At 53.3% G+C, this 19,262-nt stretch overlaps 7 protein-coding genes across 7 annotated transcripts; 5 read left to right on the forward strand and 2 right to left on the reverse strand.

Moving 5' to 3' along the window:
• The first annotated feature begins 773 nt into the window (after window positions 1-773).
• Window positions 774-2,974, forward strand: BO72DRAFT_104718 (putative MFS transporter). Its single transcript, XM_040938896.1, has 5 exons — window positions 774-1,231; window positions 1,300-1,325; window positions 1,378-1,663; window positions 1,721-2,135; window positions 2,191-2,974. Exons 1-5 carry the CDS (start codon window positions 1,069-1,071, stop codon window positions 2,816-2,818), a joined length of 1,518 nt encoding a protein of 505 aa, XP_040801396.1. The 5' UTR covers window positions 774-1,068; the 3' UTR covers window positions 2,819-2,974.
• Window positions 2,975-3,630: 656 nt separating this feature from the next.
• On the forward strand, window positions 3,631-4,716 carry BO72DRAFT_509176 (uncharacterized protein; the record flags this gene model as incomplete). The annotated part of the gene is made up of 3 exons (XM_040949317.1): window positions 3,631-3,688; window positions 3,790-4,267; window positions 4,302-4,716. The coding sequence occupies 3 exons, from the start codon at window positions 3,631-3,633 to the stop codon at window positions 4,714-4,716; spliced, it is 951 nt and encodes a 316-aa protein (XP_040801397.1).
• Window positions 4,717-5,962: 1,246 nt separating this feature from the next.
• BO72DRAFT_105316 (uncharacterized protein) lies at window positions 5,963-8,334 on the forward strand. The gene is made up of 2 exons (XM_040938898.1): window positions 5,963-6,126; window positions 6,192-8,334. The coding sequence occupies exons 1-2, from the start codon at window positions 5,987-5,989 to the stop codon at window positions 8,113-8,115; spliced, it is 2,064 nt and encodes a 687-aa protein (XP_040801398.1). The 5' UTR covers window positions 5,963-5,986; the 3' UTR covers window positions 8,116-8,334.
• Window positions 8,335-10,833, forward strand: BO72DRAFT_105317 (uncharacterized protein). Its single transcript, XM_040938899.1, has 5 exons — window positions 8,335-8,697; window positions 8,791-9,760; window positions 9,810-9,832; window positions 9,902-10,343; window positions 10,400-10,833. The coding sequence occupies exons 1-5, from the start codon at window positions 8,554-8,556 to the stop codon at window positions 10,786-10,788; spliced, it is 1,968 nt and encodes a 655-aa protein (XP_040801399.1). The 5' UTR covers window positions 8,335-8,553; the 3' UTR covers window positions 10,789-10,833.
• Window positions 10,834-11,090: 257 nt separating this feature from the next.
• Window positions 11,091-11,833, reverse strand: BO72DRAFT_447891 (uncharacterized protein). The gene is made up of 3 exons (XM_040944659.1): window positions 11,761-11,833; window positions 11,470-11,705; window positions 11,091-11,403 (listed from the first exon to the last, which is right to left on the reverse strand). Exons 1-3 carry the CDS (start codon window positions 11,795-11,797, stop codon window positions 11,257-11,259), a joined length of 420 nt encoding a protein of 139 aa, XP_040801400.1. The 5' UTR covers window positions 11,798-11,833; the 3' UTR covers window positions 11,091-11,256.
• A 2,504-nt stretch (window positions 11,834-14,337) lies between these two features.
• On the reverse strand, window positions 14,338-15,253 carry BO72DRAFT_403702 (YbhB/YbcL family Raf kinase inhibitor-like protein). Its single transcript, XM_040942239.1, has 2 exons — window positions 15,110-15,253; window positions 14,338-15,031 (listed from the first exon to the last, which is right to left on the reverse strand). Exons 1-2 carry the CDS (start codon window positions 15,231-15,233, stop codon window positions 14,595-14,597), a joined length of 561 nt encoding a protein of 186 aa, XP_040801401.1. The 5' UTR covers window positions 15,234-15,253; the 3' UTR covers window positions 14,338-14,594.
• Window positions 15,254-17,164: 1,911 nt separating this feature from the next.
• On the forward strand, window positions 17,165-18,952 carry BO72DRAFT_428617 (uncharacterized protein; the record flags this gene model as incomplete). The annotated part of the gene is made up of 2 exons (XM_040943032.1): window positions 17,165-18,265; window positions 18,314-18,952. The coding sequence occupies exons 1-2, from the start codon at window positions 17,204-17,206 to the stop codon at window positions 18,950-18,952; spliced, it is 1,701 nt and encodes a 566-aa protein (XP_040801402.1). The 5' UTR covers window positions 17,165-17,203.
• Window positions 18,953-19,262: the final 310 nt, after the last annotated feature.

The following is a 19,262-nucleotide window of genomic DNA, read 5'->3' on the forward strand; positions in this document are numbered from 1 at the left end:
CGGCAATCTATCCCGGCCGCTCAAGACTTTATCGCCGTGACAGGTGCTTCCATCGCTGTCATCCTGATATAGCTTCCGGGGTATATTCTCACTAGACGGAGTGTGTTCTTGGTCCGGCCTATGCCGGGGTGGTGTTCACTTGCTTCAAAACGGATACCATTCCCTTTGTGAATGCGAGTTTGGCTGAGACTTTGAGGCTGGATCTTTTCGCAGACCTCCCCGGAGCATTAGAGGCTCCACGGTGCTTGTGTTCTCCATGGGGCAGACGAAAACTTATATAGTATGATCCGGAGCACATCCTTGCCCGGGCAGGCTATCACGTAAGTCTCGTTGCGCCTTCGCCTCCACCTTCTTGATCGGTTCTCCCTTCTATTATTCAGACATCTCGCTCCATCGCTTCCCGGCGTAGAAGTTGCCAAATTTCGTGTAGCCGAAGTTGGGAAGAACATGGAAACTGTATTTGTGGACCGGTCTGCGTGTCTGGCACAGATCTCCGCTGTTACAGTAAGCTTATTCAATTCACCGGAATACGAATAGCATAAGTCAAGGCAAACCTTGTCATGCCATATGCTATTATGCTCGAATTCGCGCTGAGGGAAATGGGAATTTATAGTACCGGCGAAGTTTTCCGAGCGGGCATCTCTAAGCTGTATGACTGTATATAACTATATACCTCCATAATTCGGCGATGCTAGATCTCACATATCTCACACACCTCAGGACCGTTCAACCTCCGGTGAAGAATCTCATTTATCCCCAGCGATATTTGACGCAATGAGTCACCGAGATATCATTTTATGCAAAACCTACACCCAAACTCAGTTACCAACGAAAATGCTCAAGAAAAACCAGGTTCGGAGCGATGAAGTCCGCGGGTAAACAAACAGCAAAGACCAAATCAAACGCTTCCCGACCGCGCGGGATTTAACTCGTTTGGTTCTCCGCAATCGGCGGCAGAATTTTTTTTTAATTCACGAGCGATAATCTTATCTATACATCACTCCAACAATAAATCTCCGGCACTTTCACAACTGTTGATTCCTATTGTTCGTAAGAAAGAAGAAAAGGATGATTCAGGTCCCCGGAGCTGGGGGCGATGAAGCCCATGACCGACACAAAGATGAGGCTTTGGAGGTAGTCAATAGCGAAGAGGGGTTGGAGATTGACCCCGCGGTGGAGCGACGGGTCTTGCGCAAGATTGATCTGTTCTTCATGCCGGCAATGTTGGTTGGTGCGTGAGATTTACATCTTCCATGGAAATCTTGAGAAGGTTGGATGGTATACTGACAGGCTGAAAAGGCTATGGCTTTGTTTACTGGGATAAGGTCCGGTTTAACTACTTCTTTATGGCAATGTGATTCTGACTAAGAACCACAGGCTATCCTCGGTAGTGCCTCGTTATTTGGCATGACCAGCGACCTGGCTCTCTCGGTGGTCGACTACAGCACCACCCCCCCGACCAAAAACACCTCGCGACTGAGCTGGGCCACCTCCATCTTCTACTTCGGCATGATGGCCGGTCTGTACCCGATGACGCTGGTGCTGCAGCGGTTCAAGATCCAGCATGTCTTGGGTCCGATTGTCATGCTGTGGGCCATCACCTGTGCGGCCACTGCCGGCGTCACTTCGTGGCGGGGTCTATTCGTCCAGCGCTTCTTTCTTGGTACCTTTCTCTTTTCATCCAGTTCAACTGATCCGTGCTCCTGACACCGTAGCGTAGGGTTCGTCGAAAGCGTGATCCCCACCGGCTTCATGACTGTGATCAGTGGATACTACACGCAAAAGGAGCAAACCTTGCGCCAGGCGATCTGGTTCTCCGGGACGGGGTGGTTCACCATCATCGGCGGCGCGCTCAACTACGCCTTCGGCCAGATCACCACGGGCGCGCTCCGGCCGTGGCAATACATCTACATTTTCGCGGGGGTCCTCACCTTTCTCTTCGGGATCTGGTGCTGCATTCTCCCCAACTCCCCGGTGTCCGCCTGGTTTCTGACGCCCGCGGAGCGGGTGGTCGCCGTGGAACGCCTGCGACGCGGCCAGACGGGCGTGCGATGCCAGACGATCAAGATGTCGCAGATTGTGGAAGCATTCACCGACGTGAAGGTGTATCTGATTGCTATCATGATGGCTGCTGCGTGAGCTTTTCCCCTGTCTGCTCCTCACCTGCTTCGCTGCTAAATGACCTCACAGCTACACCATCAACGGCGCCATCTCGGGCTTCGGCCCCCTGATCGTCTCCACCTTTGGCTACAACACCCTGGCCTCGATCCTGTTCCAGTTCCCCGTGGGCGCCATCTGCATCATCTTCATCCCGCTGGTCGGCTACATCCCCACCGTCCTCCCGAACACCCGCATCCTGTTGCTGGTGACCTGCTGCCTCCCTGTCATCGCCGGGTGCGTCATGATCTGGAAATCCAGCTGGGGGTACCGGCCCGCCACGCCGGTGGTCGGCTACGCGCTGACGGGCTTCTTCGGCCCGGTCGTCAGTCTGATCATCACGCTGGGCGCGAGCAACGTCGCCGGCGCCACCAAGAAGACCATCATGGCCGCCACGGTGTTCGTCGCCTACGCCGTCGGCAATATCATCGGCCCGCAGCTGATCAAGTCCGAGACCGTGGGGCAGCACTACCCCGAGCTGTGGACGGGGATGGTCATCTGCTACTGCATTGTGATCGCGGCTGCCGGGGCGTTGTGGGTGGTGCTCTGGCGGGAGAATCGCCGTAGGGACGCGGCCGGGCTGGATGAAGGGTTGCGGGATAAGTTGGGGTTCCAGGATCTGACGGATCGGGAGAATGGGTGGTTTCGGTATGTGCTCTAGGTGGATGATAATGTTGTGGGATTGACCATGGCTGGTTCTGGCTGGTTCAGGCGACTCTTGTATGAGGAAGCTTTTTGCTTGATCGAGCAATGGACTCTTTGGGTAGTCCTAGGGAGCAATAATTGTGTTCTTCAAGGGCTACCCGGTTTCAGTTTGCCTGTACAACATGTGACCTTGTCCTGCACTTTGGGATACTGGTAAGAACACGTTTGACATCCACTGCCTAGAGGTCAGTGACTTCTGTACGAGCTACCAATCCTGCTGGGAGGCTCAATCTAGAATCATTGGACAGACATCAAGACATAGCCTGTTCAATGGACCTCCGACCTTTTCTTGAATGAGGAGTCTAAGCACCATGCACAATAAGCTGTACAAATAGACGAACTGCAACCACGGAAGCATGCTCTACAGTTATTTGCATACCCTAATTGACCCGCCTAGTTAGTGCGTAATATATCCAAGGATCCATCTCTCTTCCGTCAGCGAGTGAGCATCCAGCCACCCCGCCAGTACCCCCTCTACACCCCCCTCACCCCGCTCCACCCCGCCGGCTTCGGCTGCTCAGCTCCCGATGAGTAAGCGGCTATTGCCCATTGCCCCTGCCCTAAATCAAGTTCATCAGATGAAAATTATCCACTGGACCAACCATAGGGGTTTGAATGACGCAAAGAATTGACTGGAAAATCAGAGTAGTCGCTCCGCTAGACCAGTATCAGGTTTTTTGTTTGAAGAAAGCCAAAAGACTCACGTCTCAACGTCATCGCACTGATATCTCCAGTAAACACCCACCCTAATCACCCTGTCCTCCCAGAATGGTCACCACGCACTTAGGGACAGCGATAATACGCCGAAGACACCCTCAACCTCACAGTCCGACGAGACCTCCCCATCCCAAGCCACCGGCCGACGAGATCCTCGTAGCAATGCTATACTCCGGCGCGAACCCCGCCGACACCAAACACGCAATGCAGCTGGCCATCTCCTCGCCGTGCTGGGCTACCGCTTCTGCGGGAAGGTGCTCGAGATCGCACCGCAATGCCATCGCTGCTACCCAGGCGAGACTGTCGCAGGCTACACGCCCACAGGACTGAACCGACCGACCAGATACGGCACCCACCAGTTGTACCTGGCGTGTCCGGAGGAGATGGCATTCCGCGTGCCCGCCGCCCTCCCGCTATCGGACGCCGCGGCTCTCACCGTGGACGCCATGACGGCGGCGGATGCACTGTTCAATCTGTTTGGGATTCCTCTTCCGCAGGAAGAAACCCCGTCCAGCGGTGCGCAGGCCAGCGGAAAGGGACTCCTCATCTGGGGCGCCTCTAGCAGCGTGGGTCTCTGCGCCGTCCAGCTCGCGCGAGCCAGCGGCGTCTCTCCCATCCTCATGACGGCGTCTCCGCAGCGCCATGCCCTGCCCACGGAGCTGGGCGCCACCCGTTACTTTGATTACAGGTCCCCCCATGGTGGTGGACGAAATCACACGAAGAATCGAGGAAAGTGACACGATAGTGGCTTACGGAATCGACGCCGTGGGAAGTGTCCCGCGAACTGAAGACTTCTCGGCGACGCTGCTGGTTCGCTGTCTCGCCCCCGAGGCCGACCTCGTCTCGCTGGTCGTCCAGGACGATCCCCGCTTTTGTGTGCCAATTGCGACCCCTAACCGCGACGTGTCTGTTAGAGTTGCAAAGGTGCGGCCCATCAACATCTCTGCGAGGCCGGCGGACTTTGAGCGGGCGTGGCGGGTGTTGGAGTGGGCGATAAGGGACTACGGTGTGCGCTTCCGGCTGCCTCGCGATGAGATCTTCGGGAAGTCGACGGAGGATGCGCTGGAGGAGTTGATGGGGTTGGCGGAGGGTGGGAGGCGGCTTGGGAAGGTGGTGCTTCGCCATCCGTTGGCTTGAGGGAGGTTTAGTTTAAATCGTAGGGGGGGAGGAATAGTAGTGATGGTGAGGGGGTAGGTTGATGTTATATGAGTGCATTCTTCAGATTTGATTAGGGCTATTGTTCCAAACTACATCTAAACCCATATTGGCTTTTCCCCCGTTGAACCAAGGGGAAAAAGGCATTGATACTAAATCTATTCACACAAAAGTTGAAGTGAGTCTGGAAAGGCAAGAGATACCATTACAGCTATTTATCACTTACCCAACAATCCAACAACCAAGCATAATCAATACACCACCACAGAAGGCGGCCTCAACGACCCACGGTCATCCCGGGGCCTTTTCAGCGCGGCCAGCTCCGTCTCCGCGAGCAGAAAGACCATCAACTCCAACTCCGACTCCTCATCCACAAAGTGACAGTGGTATCTTTTCAGCGGGAACGTACAGTCCAGACACTCGTGCCCGCCCAGATCGACCGCCAGCACGTCGCGGGCCTCGTGCCACTTGGCGTCCGAGACGACCACGACGCACCACTCTATCCCCGGCGGGGTCTGGCCGTCGAAGACGAGCTCGCGTTGCGACACGTACTCGTAGTCGAAGGGGACGTCCTCCTCGAAGTGTTGGATCATGGAGGTGGCTGCCATGGTGTTGAGGTGCTTTTGTATAATATATGACTAGTTGCTACTTGCGAGTTAAGATAGCTGTTAGCCTCAGGTATGGGTGTCTTGGGGAATACGGGGGGGGGTCTGGTCCGTTTTATATGTTGCGGATTTGGCTACAGTGATACTGCTGCATACAGCTTGTTGTGGTTTCTTTGTGCTACTGCTTTCGGCATCAAAGGTGATTGCTAGCATTGTTCGGCAGGCTTTGTGGGAGGAATGATCCCCAGAGAATCACATTGTTGGCCAGATTACAGGTGGTTGGTTGGCACTTCAATGCACTTTATTGACGGATGGGCGGTCTTTGTCTATTCACGCGTGTCTAAGGAAGCCGTTCTTTCGGCGCCTTTACGCCCTTTTACCCCCGTGCCCGAACGTCGGACAGAATGCTTGTGTCTTGACAACCAAGGGCTTTCCTGACCAACTGACCTTCCATCAATAAACAACCAAAAGCATAACTCAACCCCTACTTGAGGGTATTTCTGATTGTGCTGTACGTAGAATAGTTCAACTTAAGAGGGGGGGGACTATCACGTGACTGGAGATCCCCCGCAATCGGACCGACCGGAGATACCTTGTAAATCCATCCTTCTGTCGCCATCGATCAGATCCCCATTAACCGTTCTAAAATGAGTGCTACACGGAGCAGAACATGCTTGAGCTGTAACAGGACCTTCTCGAAAGCCGAGCACCTCACGCGACACTTGCGAAGTCACACTAATGACAGGCCCTACGAATGTCTGATCTGTGGCAGGTTGTATTCCAGGAGGTAGGCATCTGCTTTTCTACACCCCACAAAGTTGGTTCTATCAGAGTCTAATGTACTTGCCACAGCGACGTGTTACGTCGACACGAGAAGATTCATCGAACAGCCTCGCCTCAGTCTCGAGAGCGTCCAGTAGCCGAATTGGCAATGTCGACGCCATTTTCTCAGCAGACATCCAACCCCTCAGATGCACCAACAGGCACCTACCTGGAACCAGAGCATCAGCTGCATCTCGTCAACTCCATCCAGCAGAGCGAGCCCAGCACCTCTTGGCTCCCAGGAGCGCTTCTCGATGTCGATGCGTTGGATTTCACCTTGACCTCGGCAATTTCGGAATGGGCTCAACTGCCTCCCATCCCGTCCATCCCGAGCTTGACTGACAACGGCCCCTTCCTTACCCCAACTTCGGTGCAGACTGCGGAATTGCCAGCTGACATTGTGAAGCGAAAATGGTTTACGCGTCTCACTGTACCGGAAGACACACCGGCTCCCCAGAAAAATTCCGGCACTCGGGGCAGGGAGATTGGTCACGGAAACCTCGCGGCCGATGAAAGCTATCGAGCAGGCCTCTCGCAGAGGCTCCAACCTCGGATGCACGATGAGGCCCTTCCTTCGGCTGAGCAGCTCAATCTCTTCGCCAACCAGTTCTTTACTCGCTTTCACCAACTTCTCCCGATCGTTCATGTGCCCTCATTCAAGCCCACCACCGAGAACTCGTTACTGTTTATATCAATCTGTTCGGTTGGTAGCCTGTTTGTAGGGTCATCACACGCAGTCGCACAAGGGACTCGTCTATTTGAGAGGCTGAATAAAGCGATTCTGGCGTCCTGGGAGTCAGTTCTGGCTCGCAGCTGCTCCGACGCGTTGTCCATGGTCCAAGCAGCCATTATCGGCCAGACGTTTGCCATTCTCTCCGGCCGTCCTAAGGACCTTATTCTGGCGGGTGTTCTGCATGGTACGGTCATGGCCTGGGCGCGTGAGTCTGATAGAAATGCACTGCCGCTACCCGCCACCCCTCGAGGCCTCGTCGATGACGCTCGCTTGGACGAGCAGTGGAGTCAATGGATTGATCGCGAGCAGCGATTGAGGGTCAAGATCGCCTTGAACATCCATGACGCAGAGCTTGCAAGCCTACTACACCATGAGCCCATCTGCAAGCATCGGCTCACGCATTACCCTCATTTGGCTTCGGATGCATTGTTCACGGCGCCGACAGCGGTGAGATGGGCCAGGGCTTACAAACTTACGGCGACCCCAACGAGCCCTCAAATGTCGACCACGTACCTCGACAACATTCTCCCAGGCGATTCTAGATTTGCGGCCTACGGACTACTTGAGAGCATCAGTGCCCACGTCAGTGAGGCTCGACGGTCGAATACACTCGATGACCAGGAAGTGGGGAGATTATCCCACATGCTCATGTGGTGGTGGGGGAGCAATAGCACCCAGTCCAGCGTGCACGACAACGAGGACGACCCCTTTGCGTTGCAGATCCTGTGGCACTCCACCTACATAGCCATCTACGCCGACCTCGACCTGCTGGAACGAGCCAGCGGCCGCGATGGGGAGTCCGCTGCGCAAGCCAGCTACCCGCTTGTGCGTTCGTGGTCGAGCTCACTGGCCGCAAGTAAATGCTTGGTTCATGCATTCCTACTGCAGCGCTACGTGGAGCAAATGCGTGTCGCCGCTGAGCCGGCCATCCACATCCCTCGAGGTCTGTTTCACGCTGCCTTGTGCTGGTTCGCTTTTACTCGAATTGGCGGCCAGCAAGGCGTCGATGTTAAGGCATTCGAGGCGCCGGAGGTCCAGCTGTCAGACAATCATGCGGCGCCGCCTGGAGCACTCGGGAAGGCAGGCAGGGACTGTATTTTGGCAGACGCCAATCAGGTGCACCGTTTGATCGATATGCTGAATCGAGTCGGACGATGGGGCATTTCATCTTCGTTCGCATCGGTATTGTGTGCCGCGATAGATGGTCACCATGGTGCATAGACCACTAATATTCACGGAGGAAAAGGCTGGTAAGCATCTTCGTGACCATCAGCCTCCCACCCAAGGGGGGCTGATGGCCTCTTTGCAGTCACCCCGCCTTGCTCGGAACGGCGTGGTGGGGACGCGGCGGGGTGGCCGGCGGGGTGCGCAGACAAGAACAAACCGAGGGAATGGCTTTTCCCCAGTGTCTTACAACAAGAAATGGCAATAGTACAGGCCTCACGGTTCGAAGTAGCCGTTTTATTTGCCGAAGGCTCAGCCGGGTCGCGGGGTCGAGTCTCCTTCCCCGGGCTTTCTCCACGCCCAGCCCCTGCAATAGAGATATAGATGAAAGCTTATGTACCTTTGTCGCCGACCAAAAGTCCAAGATTCTAAATCACATTATCTACCGTCTTGTTTAGGTCGACAACTAATTTCAATATCTCAGCAAGTCACACTATGCCACTCTTCACCGAACATGCCTCCAGCTGGCGTGACCTGAGGGTCCTGCCGTCCTTGGCTCCCCCACTGCCTCGCTTGGCACCAGCATTCGTACCGTCGACGGAGAGTGAGATAGAACGATACGAGGTACTCATTGTCGGAGTAGGTTATTACTCTCCCCATATCAAACAATAGGGCTCAGCCCCGAAGGGTCGTACAGACGATAAAATACTAATCCTTGTGACAAAACGATAGGCCGGGCCCGCCGGGCTGATGCTCCAATTACTCCTCGCAAGGTACGGATTGACTGACGAGTCTCTGCTATGCATCGACTCCAAGCCGAGCACGCTCAAATCCGGCCAGGCCGACGGGGTTCAGCCGCGCACATTGGAGGTATTCAAGACCCTGGGCATCTCCGAGGAGATCGAGCGAGAGGCATGCCAGATGTGGGAGTTTGCGTTCTGGAACCAGGCCGAGAATCCCGGCGGCAGCCAAACCATCCAGCGACAGACCGTCGTACCCCAGGTGATCCCGCCGGCCCGGTTTCCCTACGAAGCCACCATCCACCAGGGCCGCATCGAGCGCATCATGGACCAGGACCTGCTGCGCTACTCGCGGCGCGGGGTGCTGCGCAACACCAAGCTCGTGTCGTTGCGAATCGATGAGCAAGGCGACGCGGAGTTCCCCGTGCTGGTGGAGATCGAGGTCGATGGCGTCCAGCGACGGACGCTTCGGACGAAGCACCTGGTCGGGGCGGACGGGGCGCATTCGGTGGTCCGCAAGGCCGTGGGTCTGAATCTCGAGGGCCAGTCGCTCGACCACATCTGGGGGGTGGTGGATCTCGTTGTCGACACCGATTTCCCGGACATCCGTCGGCGTTGTGCGATTCACTCCCGGGCTGGTTCTGTCATGGTCATCCCCCGCGAGCGCATCTGTACAGGTGAATGTATCACTCGCATTTATGTGCAGGTTCCGGGACTGGTGGATCCGGAGGGAAGGGTGGCTGACGCAGACCTTGGGGAGGGTGCAAGGGGGCGACGGGCGCAGGTTACGCTGGCAGGAATTCTGAAGCAGATCGAAACCGTGTTCCAGCCGTACTATATCCGGCCTAAGAGGGACGATGCGATCGATTGGTGGGCTGCGTACCAGATTGGGCAGAGGGTCTGTCCTGAGTTCATTGTGAAGGATGCTACTGGGGTTGGTAGGGTGTTTATCGTTGGTGACGGTACGTCTGGATCGCTTCTAGTGGAGAGCTTGAACTGACAACCATCAAGCTTGCCACACACACAGCCCGAAGGTAAACTGCCGCATGCAACCTCCTGCAATCATGAGACTGTACTAGTAACTAAACAATTGGATTATGCAGGCCGGCCAAGGCATGAACGTATCAATGATGGACTCCTACAACCTGGCATGGAAGCTCGCTTATCACGTCAACGGCCTCACCCCGTCTACATCAGGGAATGCGCTACTCGACACCTATCACATCGAGCGCCACGCTAACGCCCAACAACTAATCGACTTCGACAGGAAGTTCGCCACCGGCTTTTCGGATAAAGTGGGCACGGAGGACTGCAAATCCGGCATCTCTCACGCCGAATTCGTTGAAATTTTCAGCACCGGCTGTGAGTTTACCAGCGGCTGCGGTGTAGAGTATGTGGAGAACCTGGCCGTCAACAGAATTACCCCGACGAAGCCCGTCGTCAGCGGCCACGACTACTTGTCTGGGATGCTCCGGCCTGGGCGCCGCTTGCTCAATGTCAAGATGAAACGGTTCGCGGATGGAGCGCACCGGGATATCCATGACGGTAAGACGGCCTCTCCCTGTTCAGCTCTTGGGACAACCATCGCTGACTGCGTTTAGATTTGGCATCCACAGGGCGCTTCCGCATCCTGTCCCTCCTCTCCGTCGACCTGCTAGACCCGAACGGCGTATCCGCAACTGCGCTACAGGACGTAACGGGCCTGGTTCAGCAGTTTCCCCCGTCGCTGCTCGAGCAGATTGTGGTGTATCCCGAGTTGCCGGGTGCGATATCCTGGGCTAGTATTCCGACGTGTGTGAAGGAACACGCGGAGATGGCGTTCTATAGTGGCTATGCGGTGGACGATGCGTATGGGATCTATGGCGTGGATCCTGCGCAGGGTGCGCTCGTGGTGGTGCGGCCTGATGGGTACGTGGGCATGGTTGCGCCGTTGAGCGAGGTTGCTCGGGTTGATGGGTATTTCGGCGGGATCATGAAGCGAGTTGCTTAAGAGGGACTCGAGTCTTTATCGGTGATGTATTTGATATTTACTGGTGCATGGGATTAAAGATATGTCACTGGGTCACATGGTGTCCTGTCGTCACAGCTTGCTTGTGGGGTGCTTGGCGACAAGGAGGAAAGAGACGCAGATCAGCGGATCAGAGCTATGGAGCTGTACTGTAGAGGTGCCTTTCAAGTTTATAATTGTACTGATCTTTGACCTATTATGCTTTATGGCTTACTCAGCATTTTCTATAACTTTACAATAAATGAATGTAACCCCTGTGTGTGTGGGTGGGTGGATGGGTGGGTGTGGGTATCTCGTTTTCACTTCTGGCAGCTATATAGGCCGTGTGGGGGTATTCACAGTGCATAGTCTTGCCTCCTGGCTGATCCCACAAGAGCTTTTATTCCAGCGCATCAAACAAGGCACAATAAGAAGCATTGTCAGCAACCAGGATACACCTTCAGAAATCCATCAAAGGCATCTACCCGTCCCGCCATCTACCGGAACATTGAACCAGCACCCTTGATTACAACAAAAGCTTCTGAAGTTATCGATCGTGCAGCCGTAAGTATCGACGGGGTTGCAACATTTGCCCAGGGTGCATTTCCCAGATGCACACTGCAAGTATCAAGGTTATCCCGATGATGCTTGGATTTGGGGGGAACACCCAGGGTCTGGACCTACAGTGGTACCACACTTTCCACAATTCTTCGCGTCGGTGTTCGTATCCGTGCAGGCTCCGCTGCATACTTGCTGCGACTGCGAGGTTTTGAGAGGGCCACAGACATAACATGGGCCCTGTCCGGTTAATGCGGGGAACACGCAGGTGGACGACGGGTTCTGGTAGTTCTTGTAACACCAGTCGGTGCACTTGGCTAGGTTGGTCACCGAGGTCTGTGGCGTTGACCAAACGGGGGTGCCTGGAGATGTTAGTCTCATCTCTTGAGCGGAGTGTATGGCTGGGTGCTATCGTACTTAGCGCCAGTAGCGCGAGGATTGTGGGCTTGACCATGTTCAACTGAGACAGATATAAAGCAATAGTTGGAAGGGCTATGCTTGTTGCTGTTTCTAAAGTCAATCATCGGACTACGAGGACATTTATGTTTAGCATAGACTCTTGCCATGACGTCCTTGATTAAGAGTAGCTATGATGGTGAGGATAATGTTTCTGCTGCTTTGATGCGCTGCAATCCCAGACTTGTGATCTAGACTCCGCGCCAAGTATCCGCTGACCGATGGTTCCTTGGTACGATCAACAGACAATGGCCGGGAGGATTTGGGTCGTTTGTGGGGAGGGGGCGGTGCGGGAACTTAGGGGATTTGCGGTTGACGATTAAGTTTGAGAATAATACTCTCAGGCTCTACTGGCTGTTGAAAGGTGATTGTTGAAGGAAGCGAAGATAGGCTTTGTAGAAATCCCTGCTTTGATAGATGGGCATGTCCCAATAATTTCAAGCTGGTCTGTAATGACTTCGCAAGTCGTCAAGTAGTCCAATGCTGATCATGTTGCAAATTGACTGAGAGATCCCGCCATAAACCTCGCGTGGGGATCTCAAAAGTTGCATTGTGATACGGCAGTATCCGAGATTGAATAGAAAGTGAACAGCGTGGCGCAGTGCACATTGTACCAGCATTGCGGTCGGCCACCTCGAAGTCTAGACCAGACGGTACAGGAGTGGACTCTCGAGCCCAACACCATGACAGCCCAGCAGTATCAAAATGATGACGGTTCGATTTCACCTTAAGGATGTGCGCGATTTCTGGATGTCTTGCTATCACTTTCTCAACCACAGACATGCAGTGAAGGTCGCCGTGGAAACATGCTGCTCAGATCGATCGGATCGATCAGTGCTGGTCGATCTTGATCCCACAAGGTGGGCCGGGCCTCTTAAGCTTTCACTGCTTAATTTCACCGCAAACGGCCCGGACCCACCTCCGATAACCTTATTTAGTACCAGATCAATTCTGCGCCCACTGCAGATACATACAAGGAATAAAGATTGACTCGGCCAGAACATTCTCACGTGGGCGAACCAGAAACAAACCTTCGGTCGGGTTTGAATCAATGCCAGAGGACAATTGAAAGTCTAGACACAAAGTTCTGTCTTCCCCGGACCCTAAGCGCACCCGACCATTTCATCAGATGGTATCCAATGACATTTCATACCTCATCTTGTCGTACATAGTAGTCCCTTCGGTATGATCATCTGCACCTTTGTTTCGGTATAGATCCTTTGATACTGAAGTTAATAATGTGGACCCTGCGCGTCATAGAGATGCCGGACAGCCAATAAAATGCAGCTTCAGGGGGCAAATAATACTGGTAAACTCTCTGAACCCTCGACCACACGATGAATCTATGTTATCTAAGCTGCGACCTCTATCGTGGCGTCTGGGGCTCCGCGAAATAAAAGGGTATAGATATCGAGCCGACCCTGGCCTGGTTGCAACCATAGATGGTGCCATCTTCGAAGATTCAGATTCCGCTCCAAGAAACTGTTCAAAGATATACCACCACACAAGATGAAGCTCTCGCTATCAATGACTTCTCTTTTTCTTTCCCTTGTCCTCTTATCCGACATCGCCCTTGCCAAAATCGTCACAGGAACTGCGTCGGATGGGGCGATTAGCTGGGTTAAATATGTCCCCGACGAGACTCCTGCTCCCGACAGTGCCGCCTAGGGAGGGAGAAGTCAAACTTGGTCAGATGCGAAATAATTTGACATCTCATCTGACGTGGTATGTGACGAGACCCCATATTTTGTGCGGCTGCGGTCTAAGTTATATTCAAGCTCAGCTCAACTAAACTGTACTGTGTTCCAGATCGACACGAGCATAGCAAACACAGACTTATGGCTTTTGAAAGCCGATCAGATGAGATTGGGAGTGGAGACTCCGGGTAGATTGGCCCGTCTTGAGTTCTGGAGCATCATCCGGTGTGGAGGCCAGAGAATGCTCACCAATGCATAACCCATCCGATATATTGGGCACCAAATTTGACTCTTGCCAACTTTGATCTTCTCCCGAGCGGTGGTGTAATGTTTGTAGTCTTAACCATTCTCATGGAAACAGTGGTTTGGAGCTTGCTCGCGATATTCCAGCAAGTTGGTGTCGGGGTTAGTAGCATCTTTCCAGTCTACCATACCATCTAATTCCATATATCGAAGGTAGGGTGTATTACAAACCAGACAGTGACCTTGTTAGTTTCAAGGCGCAGTACTCACAGATATTGTGCGACCCGCAACAATCAGGATCTTGATAGCTTCAACATCAAGGTGACCTTTTGCATAGACAACTAAGTATGGGTCCCTAGCTTTCTTCATTCTATATAATATAATGATTGGAAGTGCACGTTCCAACAATATAATGTGGCCATCTGAATTGCGACTTATATTCTTATCGCTTTCAGGGTTACAGCATTAGCAGCAAGTTTGTTAGACTCCCCGATCGCATTGAAGAACTTCACAGTCGCCGACCTCTTATGCTGTTTTGAAGCTCCGGGTGTCAGATGAGTATTGAGTGGTGGCCTAATAGCTATTACTCTATCTACCTCGTTCGTTACCTTGACCCCCGGGCCCGAAAGACGGATAATGATTATTTGAGCGCGAGTCATGACGCGGTCCCGTCACAAAGGGCTTATCTTATCAGCATACCCGGGGCCCGGAGCCGGCTTGCTCGCCCGGAACCGGCCCCGCAACCACCACCAACCAGGTAGTTAGTCACTCCCCGGAACCGGCACGGATGGCCACATTGGGGCCTGCCAGAAACTTCCACCATCCTTTTTCACTCCCGACATCTCAGCCCCCGCATCAATTACTGGTAAAATAATTCACCGCCACCACGTCGCCCAACTGCACCTCCTGCACCCATTTATCCCAATCGTACCGCACCCGCGGCCAGCGTCCCACCTTCTGCCCCTCCGGAGACGCGTACTTCTCGACGTCGAAACCGGCCGGCTGCTCGTACAGGAAGAAGACATAGCGATGCGGTGCGCTACCGGGCGGGGGGCCGGGCCCGATGTAGTTCGCCACGAAGGGGGCGGTGACCTCGAAGTCGTAGGCTGCCCCGTCCGTGGGCGACGTCGTCATTGTCGTAGGGACAGGACGAAGACCGGGTTGCAACCAGTGCAGGATCGGGCCTAGGAAGCTGAATGCCGGGAACGGGGCGTCCAGGTCTAGGTTGACGACCATGTACGTGCGGTTGGGGTCGGGGACGGTGAAGGTGAGATCGGGGGCGGAGCGGGCGTCTGTTCTCGTTTTGTTAGTTTAGATTCTGAGTTGCGCAGACAATGCGTGGTCGAAGAATGTGGGAGCTCGAGACAGACCTGCTCGTGGGATGTATTGGCCTGGTTGGATGTTGCGGTGGACGCCCAGAGTCAGCTCTAGAGTTTTGGATGGATTTTGTTTGAGCAGGGAGAGTGCACTCTCGATCGTCTTGCTGCCGAGCATCTTGGCTGATTGAATGTCTGATCTGTTTCCGGGATGTGGAGGGAGAAGAGAGAAAGAAAGGAACGAAAGTGTGTGCATCCCTTGCGGAATTTGAGCGAACTGGGGAATGGCATGGCCGGGACCGGAGATAATGGGCGGTGATAGGAGGCTATCACCGGCCTTATCGCTCTCGTTGATAGTGAAGACTTAGAGGACCGGACTATAGCTTCCTTGGGCCCTGGAAGCACCTAATCAATTTTTGGCATTGGGTAGCTATGGATTATATCTGTTCAAGTTACAGCCCGTGAGAATAGTTGAAAGTTCATTGACAAAGTCGATTCGAATTGCGTGTGTGCGCTGTTGCCTCGATATTAGCGGCAAATATCTGGGGGTTGTATGAAATTGTACTGCACCATACTACCTAGTTGACAGGGAAGCCTCTCAGCAAAATAGGGCCAAACATATCCCCAGGGGAACTGAAATATATGAAGTAGAACCATCGTGCCAGCCCATCAGTCTGCCATCTTTGATCGCTACGGAACCAAGTCCGTTTTGTAATTTGATAATGCTGGTCGAGACGAGCCAGCTAATCCAACAAAACCATATGATTCAAGTGAGAATCCACTATCCACGACATACTTTCAGACGGGTGGGACCGTGGAATCCGGGCCAGGGACTCAATGTGATAGAGAAGAAGACCCTATCGGATATTCAAGCTGGTCCCGGCTGCTTCCTATTATCAAACTTGCGCACCACAAAGGTGGGCAGCGGCTTCGGGCAGAATAAGTAATACTTCTTGCACGAGTCATGATTACAGCCTAGAAGGGGCGGTTGCCATTTAGCTTATACCTTGTAGAAACAATACAACGACCATCTCACCTTCAAATCCTTACAGTTTTCGACCACTATCTCCCACAAGACACCACTAGCAGTAGCCTGGCTTCCAATATCACAGTAATAGCATGACCAGCAGCAGTCACGGCATCAATCGCTGTGGGTAGACCCAAAGCAATCTCGACACGCATATCGATTTCATGAGCGTAGAGCGACTTTGAGCGTCGAAGTTACAGTATAGTCCAGGCCAAGTTTGGGGTGTCGGAGGGACCTTAGCATTCACTTAAGAAGACTGCCTGGGTCGATCGGTGATTCGTTGCCTTTATAACTGTTATATCTCACACTGGAGTATCAACTCGATCCGGGATTTCCGGTATGACGAGATAGCCAGCCATTGAATGAGCCGGTCCAAAGAACCATTTTTGGTGGGATATAGTCAGGAACCCCATAAGTGGAAAATTATGGCTTATGTGGAATTGGAAGCCTCTAGCTTTGGCTTCGGGGTTACGAGCCCGTACCCGCACCGATGTTTGAAGGGCGACTCTAGATGCCTGTGTCTGTTTGAGAATGATGTTTGAATTCAGAGCACGGGTATGATTGCTGGGAGCCAGTATTTAGAATTGATAAATTGGCCCATGGGCTGAGCGAGTGAGCATAACTGTTGATATGCTTGGCGGTCCTGCGGCCTCGCCTAGGCTGCCGTCCGCCGGTGGCCTTAGCTACCTCTTCCGAGATAGCCTAATGTAGTCAGAATCCAAGCGTCTTCAACCTCACCCTGCATTAAACACACTAGGATACTCACCGGACGGGGCAGGATATATGAGAATTCATCTCGATAGAACTGGTATGATGTGTGCCACGCTAGCCCGTATCCAAGTACTACTGTCCACATCTGTACAATACATACAATCAAGGATGGGGATATACGGTAAAGTAGTTAGTTCCGGTAGGCAGGGATAAACTCTCAAAGTGGCTAGTATCATGGCCCCTGAACTAGTGGCGGGGAATTAAATCAAGTGTCTGACTTTCACCAACTCACGGGGGGATGTTATAAATTGCTTCTTCCTACCCAGCCCACCAACTGGACACTACTTTGTGACCCGCAGCTACTACTTCCAATCACTCACCCACCCCAAATATTGACCTCGAAGATCAATATGCCTCTCTTGTCATTGCCACCTGAACTCTTCCACCAGATAATTTCTACACTATCAAACTGTGACATCAAATCGCTGCGCTTGACGTGCCGCCGTCTCTGCGACGTCGCTCGCCTCCGTCTCTCTCGCGTCTTCCTTTCTGCAAACCCGCTCAATATCCGAGTATTTCGTACGGTCGCAGAACATCCATTATTTCGCCAGCAGGTAACGGAGATAGTGTGGGATGATGCTTTCCTGATCGACGATCCAACGCCAGAGCCTGACCCGTATAACGTTGACGCAGTCATCGGCTCGGACGACGAGGAAGAGGTGAACAACAACTGCCCGAAGTGGTTTGTCACAAGATGTAAGAACAATCTCGATGAGCTGTCAGTGCGGATGGACCGAAATGAAGATGGATGGTACAACGTGGAGCGTGCAGCTCAGCAAGACGCGCGGCCATCTCTGTGGACCTGTTGGCAGTACTATCAGAACCTTCTCGCGCAGCAAGCCGAAGTCTTGATTCGTCAGAGTGACGTGGAGGCTTTGGTTTATGGCCTTCGAAGGTTTCCTGCGCTAGAGAGAATCACTATCACCCCTGCCGCTCACGGTTGGTTGTATCAGCCACTCTACGAGACGCCAATGATCCGCGCATTCCCGAAAGGATTCAATTACCCGATCCCCCACGGATGGCCGACAGCGGAGGAAGGAGATCCAACGCCAGAGGCCGAGGACTGGGGGACTTTACCGGAGAATGTCAAAGAGCAATGGCGGGGAGTCCGGCTTGTTCTGCGTGCATTGGCCCAGCATCCTGATCATCGCGTGGTCGAGCTAATCCTGGATGTTAATCAGCTGGATACGGGGCTCAATTGCACCATCTTCCACCAGCCGTGCGAGGAGGTCGAGAACCTGGTGGCCCTGCTGCGACGTCCCGGGTTCCGCCGCCTGGACCTTCCCCTAATTGTCCGTGGCCAGGAATATGAGGAGTGGCCCGCCTTCCGCAACGGAAACCTGCGCCGCGCCTTGGGTGAGGCACCGAGCTTGGAACATCTCAGTCTCTATACTACAATCGAGGTCGACTCAGTGACTAATCTAAGGTGGCAGGGGCAACAATGGAGAGAGCCCGGGCAGAGATCATCTCGCTTTCATTTCACCTCTCTTCAAACTATCTTCCCAGTGGCAGGCTGGTCGGGACTGCAAACCTTGAAGCTATCTCGGTTCATTGTGATCCAGGACGACGTGATATCTCTCTTGGAGCAACTGTCGACCCTCCAGGTGATTGAACTGAGCTTCTTGGGATTTCTAGATAACGGGGGCAATTACAGAGATCTTTTGGATGAGATTCGCGAGAGGTTTCGGTGGTCGGAAAGAGACCCGGAGTCGAGACCCAAGCTGATAGTTGCGGTTGCACCCTGGCCCCCTCGACCGGGCCTGGGAATTTGGCTCGAAGAAGAGGTACACTCCTTTCTTTACGACCATGGTCGGAACCCTTTCTCCATCTTCCGCGACGCTCCGAACCAAGTACCCCAGGGAACAGGGACACTTCGGGATTCCTTCGAGCCAGGCCATGAGCGCCCTTACTTTGGTTCATGCAAGTTCCTGAGTACCGCGGGAATCGAAAATCGTCGCAACACTCGAGTGTTTAGAGAACTATATGATTATGTAAGAGGTGAAAACTGGAATGATTACCGGGATAGTTACGAGACACAAGCCTACCATTTCTTTGGGGGGCTAGAACACAAGACGCATCCAGAGGTCAAATATTGGTGAAGTGGAAGAACCCGACAGAAAATATGCATTGCATCGAGATAATACCCATATATCCCGACTGGCATTTAAAATAGATATGGGACGCAGTATCCCTGTAAGCAAAGTACCAGGGCGATTCTTCCAGCGTGTATTCCCATTGGCGCGTAAAGTACCTGACACCGACGACCGCCACGCAAAGACAGTACTGCCCTAAGAAGGAGGACCATGTCATTAACATCACAAAATCATATGAGGTGTCAAGATCTTGGAAGCTCATTAGATTACCTAAGCGCAATATTACACTCACGTTGAATATATCTTCAGTCAAAGA

Source organism: Aspergillus fijiensis (genome assembly GCF_003184825.1).
Source record: "Aspergillus fijiensis CBS 313.89 unplaced genomic scaffold BO72scaffold_22, whole genome shotgun sequence".
Lineage (NCBI taxonomy): Eukaryota > Fungi > Ascomycota > Eurotiomycetes > Eurotiales > Aspergillaceae > Aspergillus > Aspergillus fijiensis.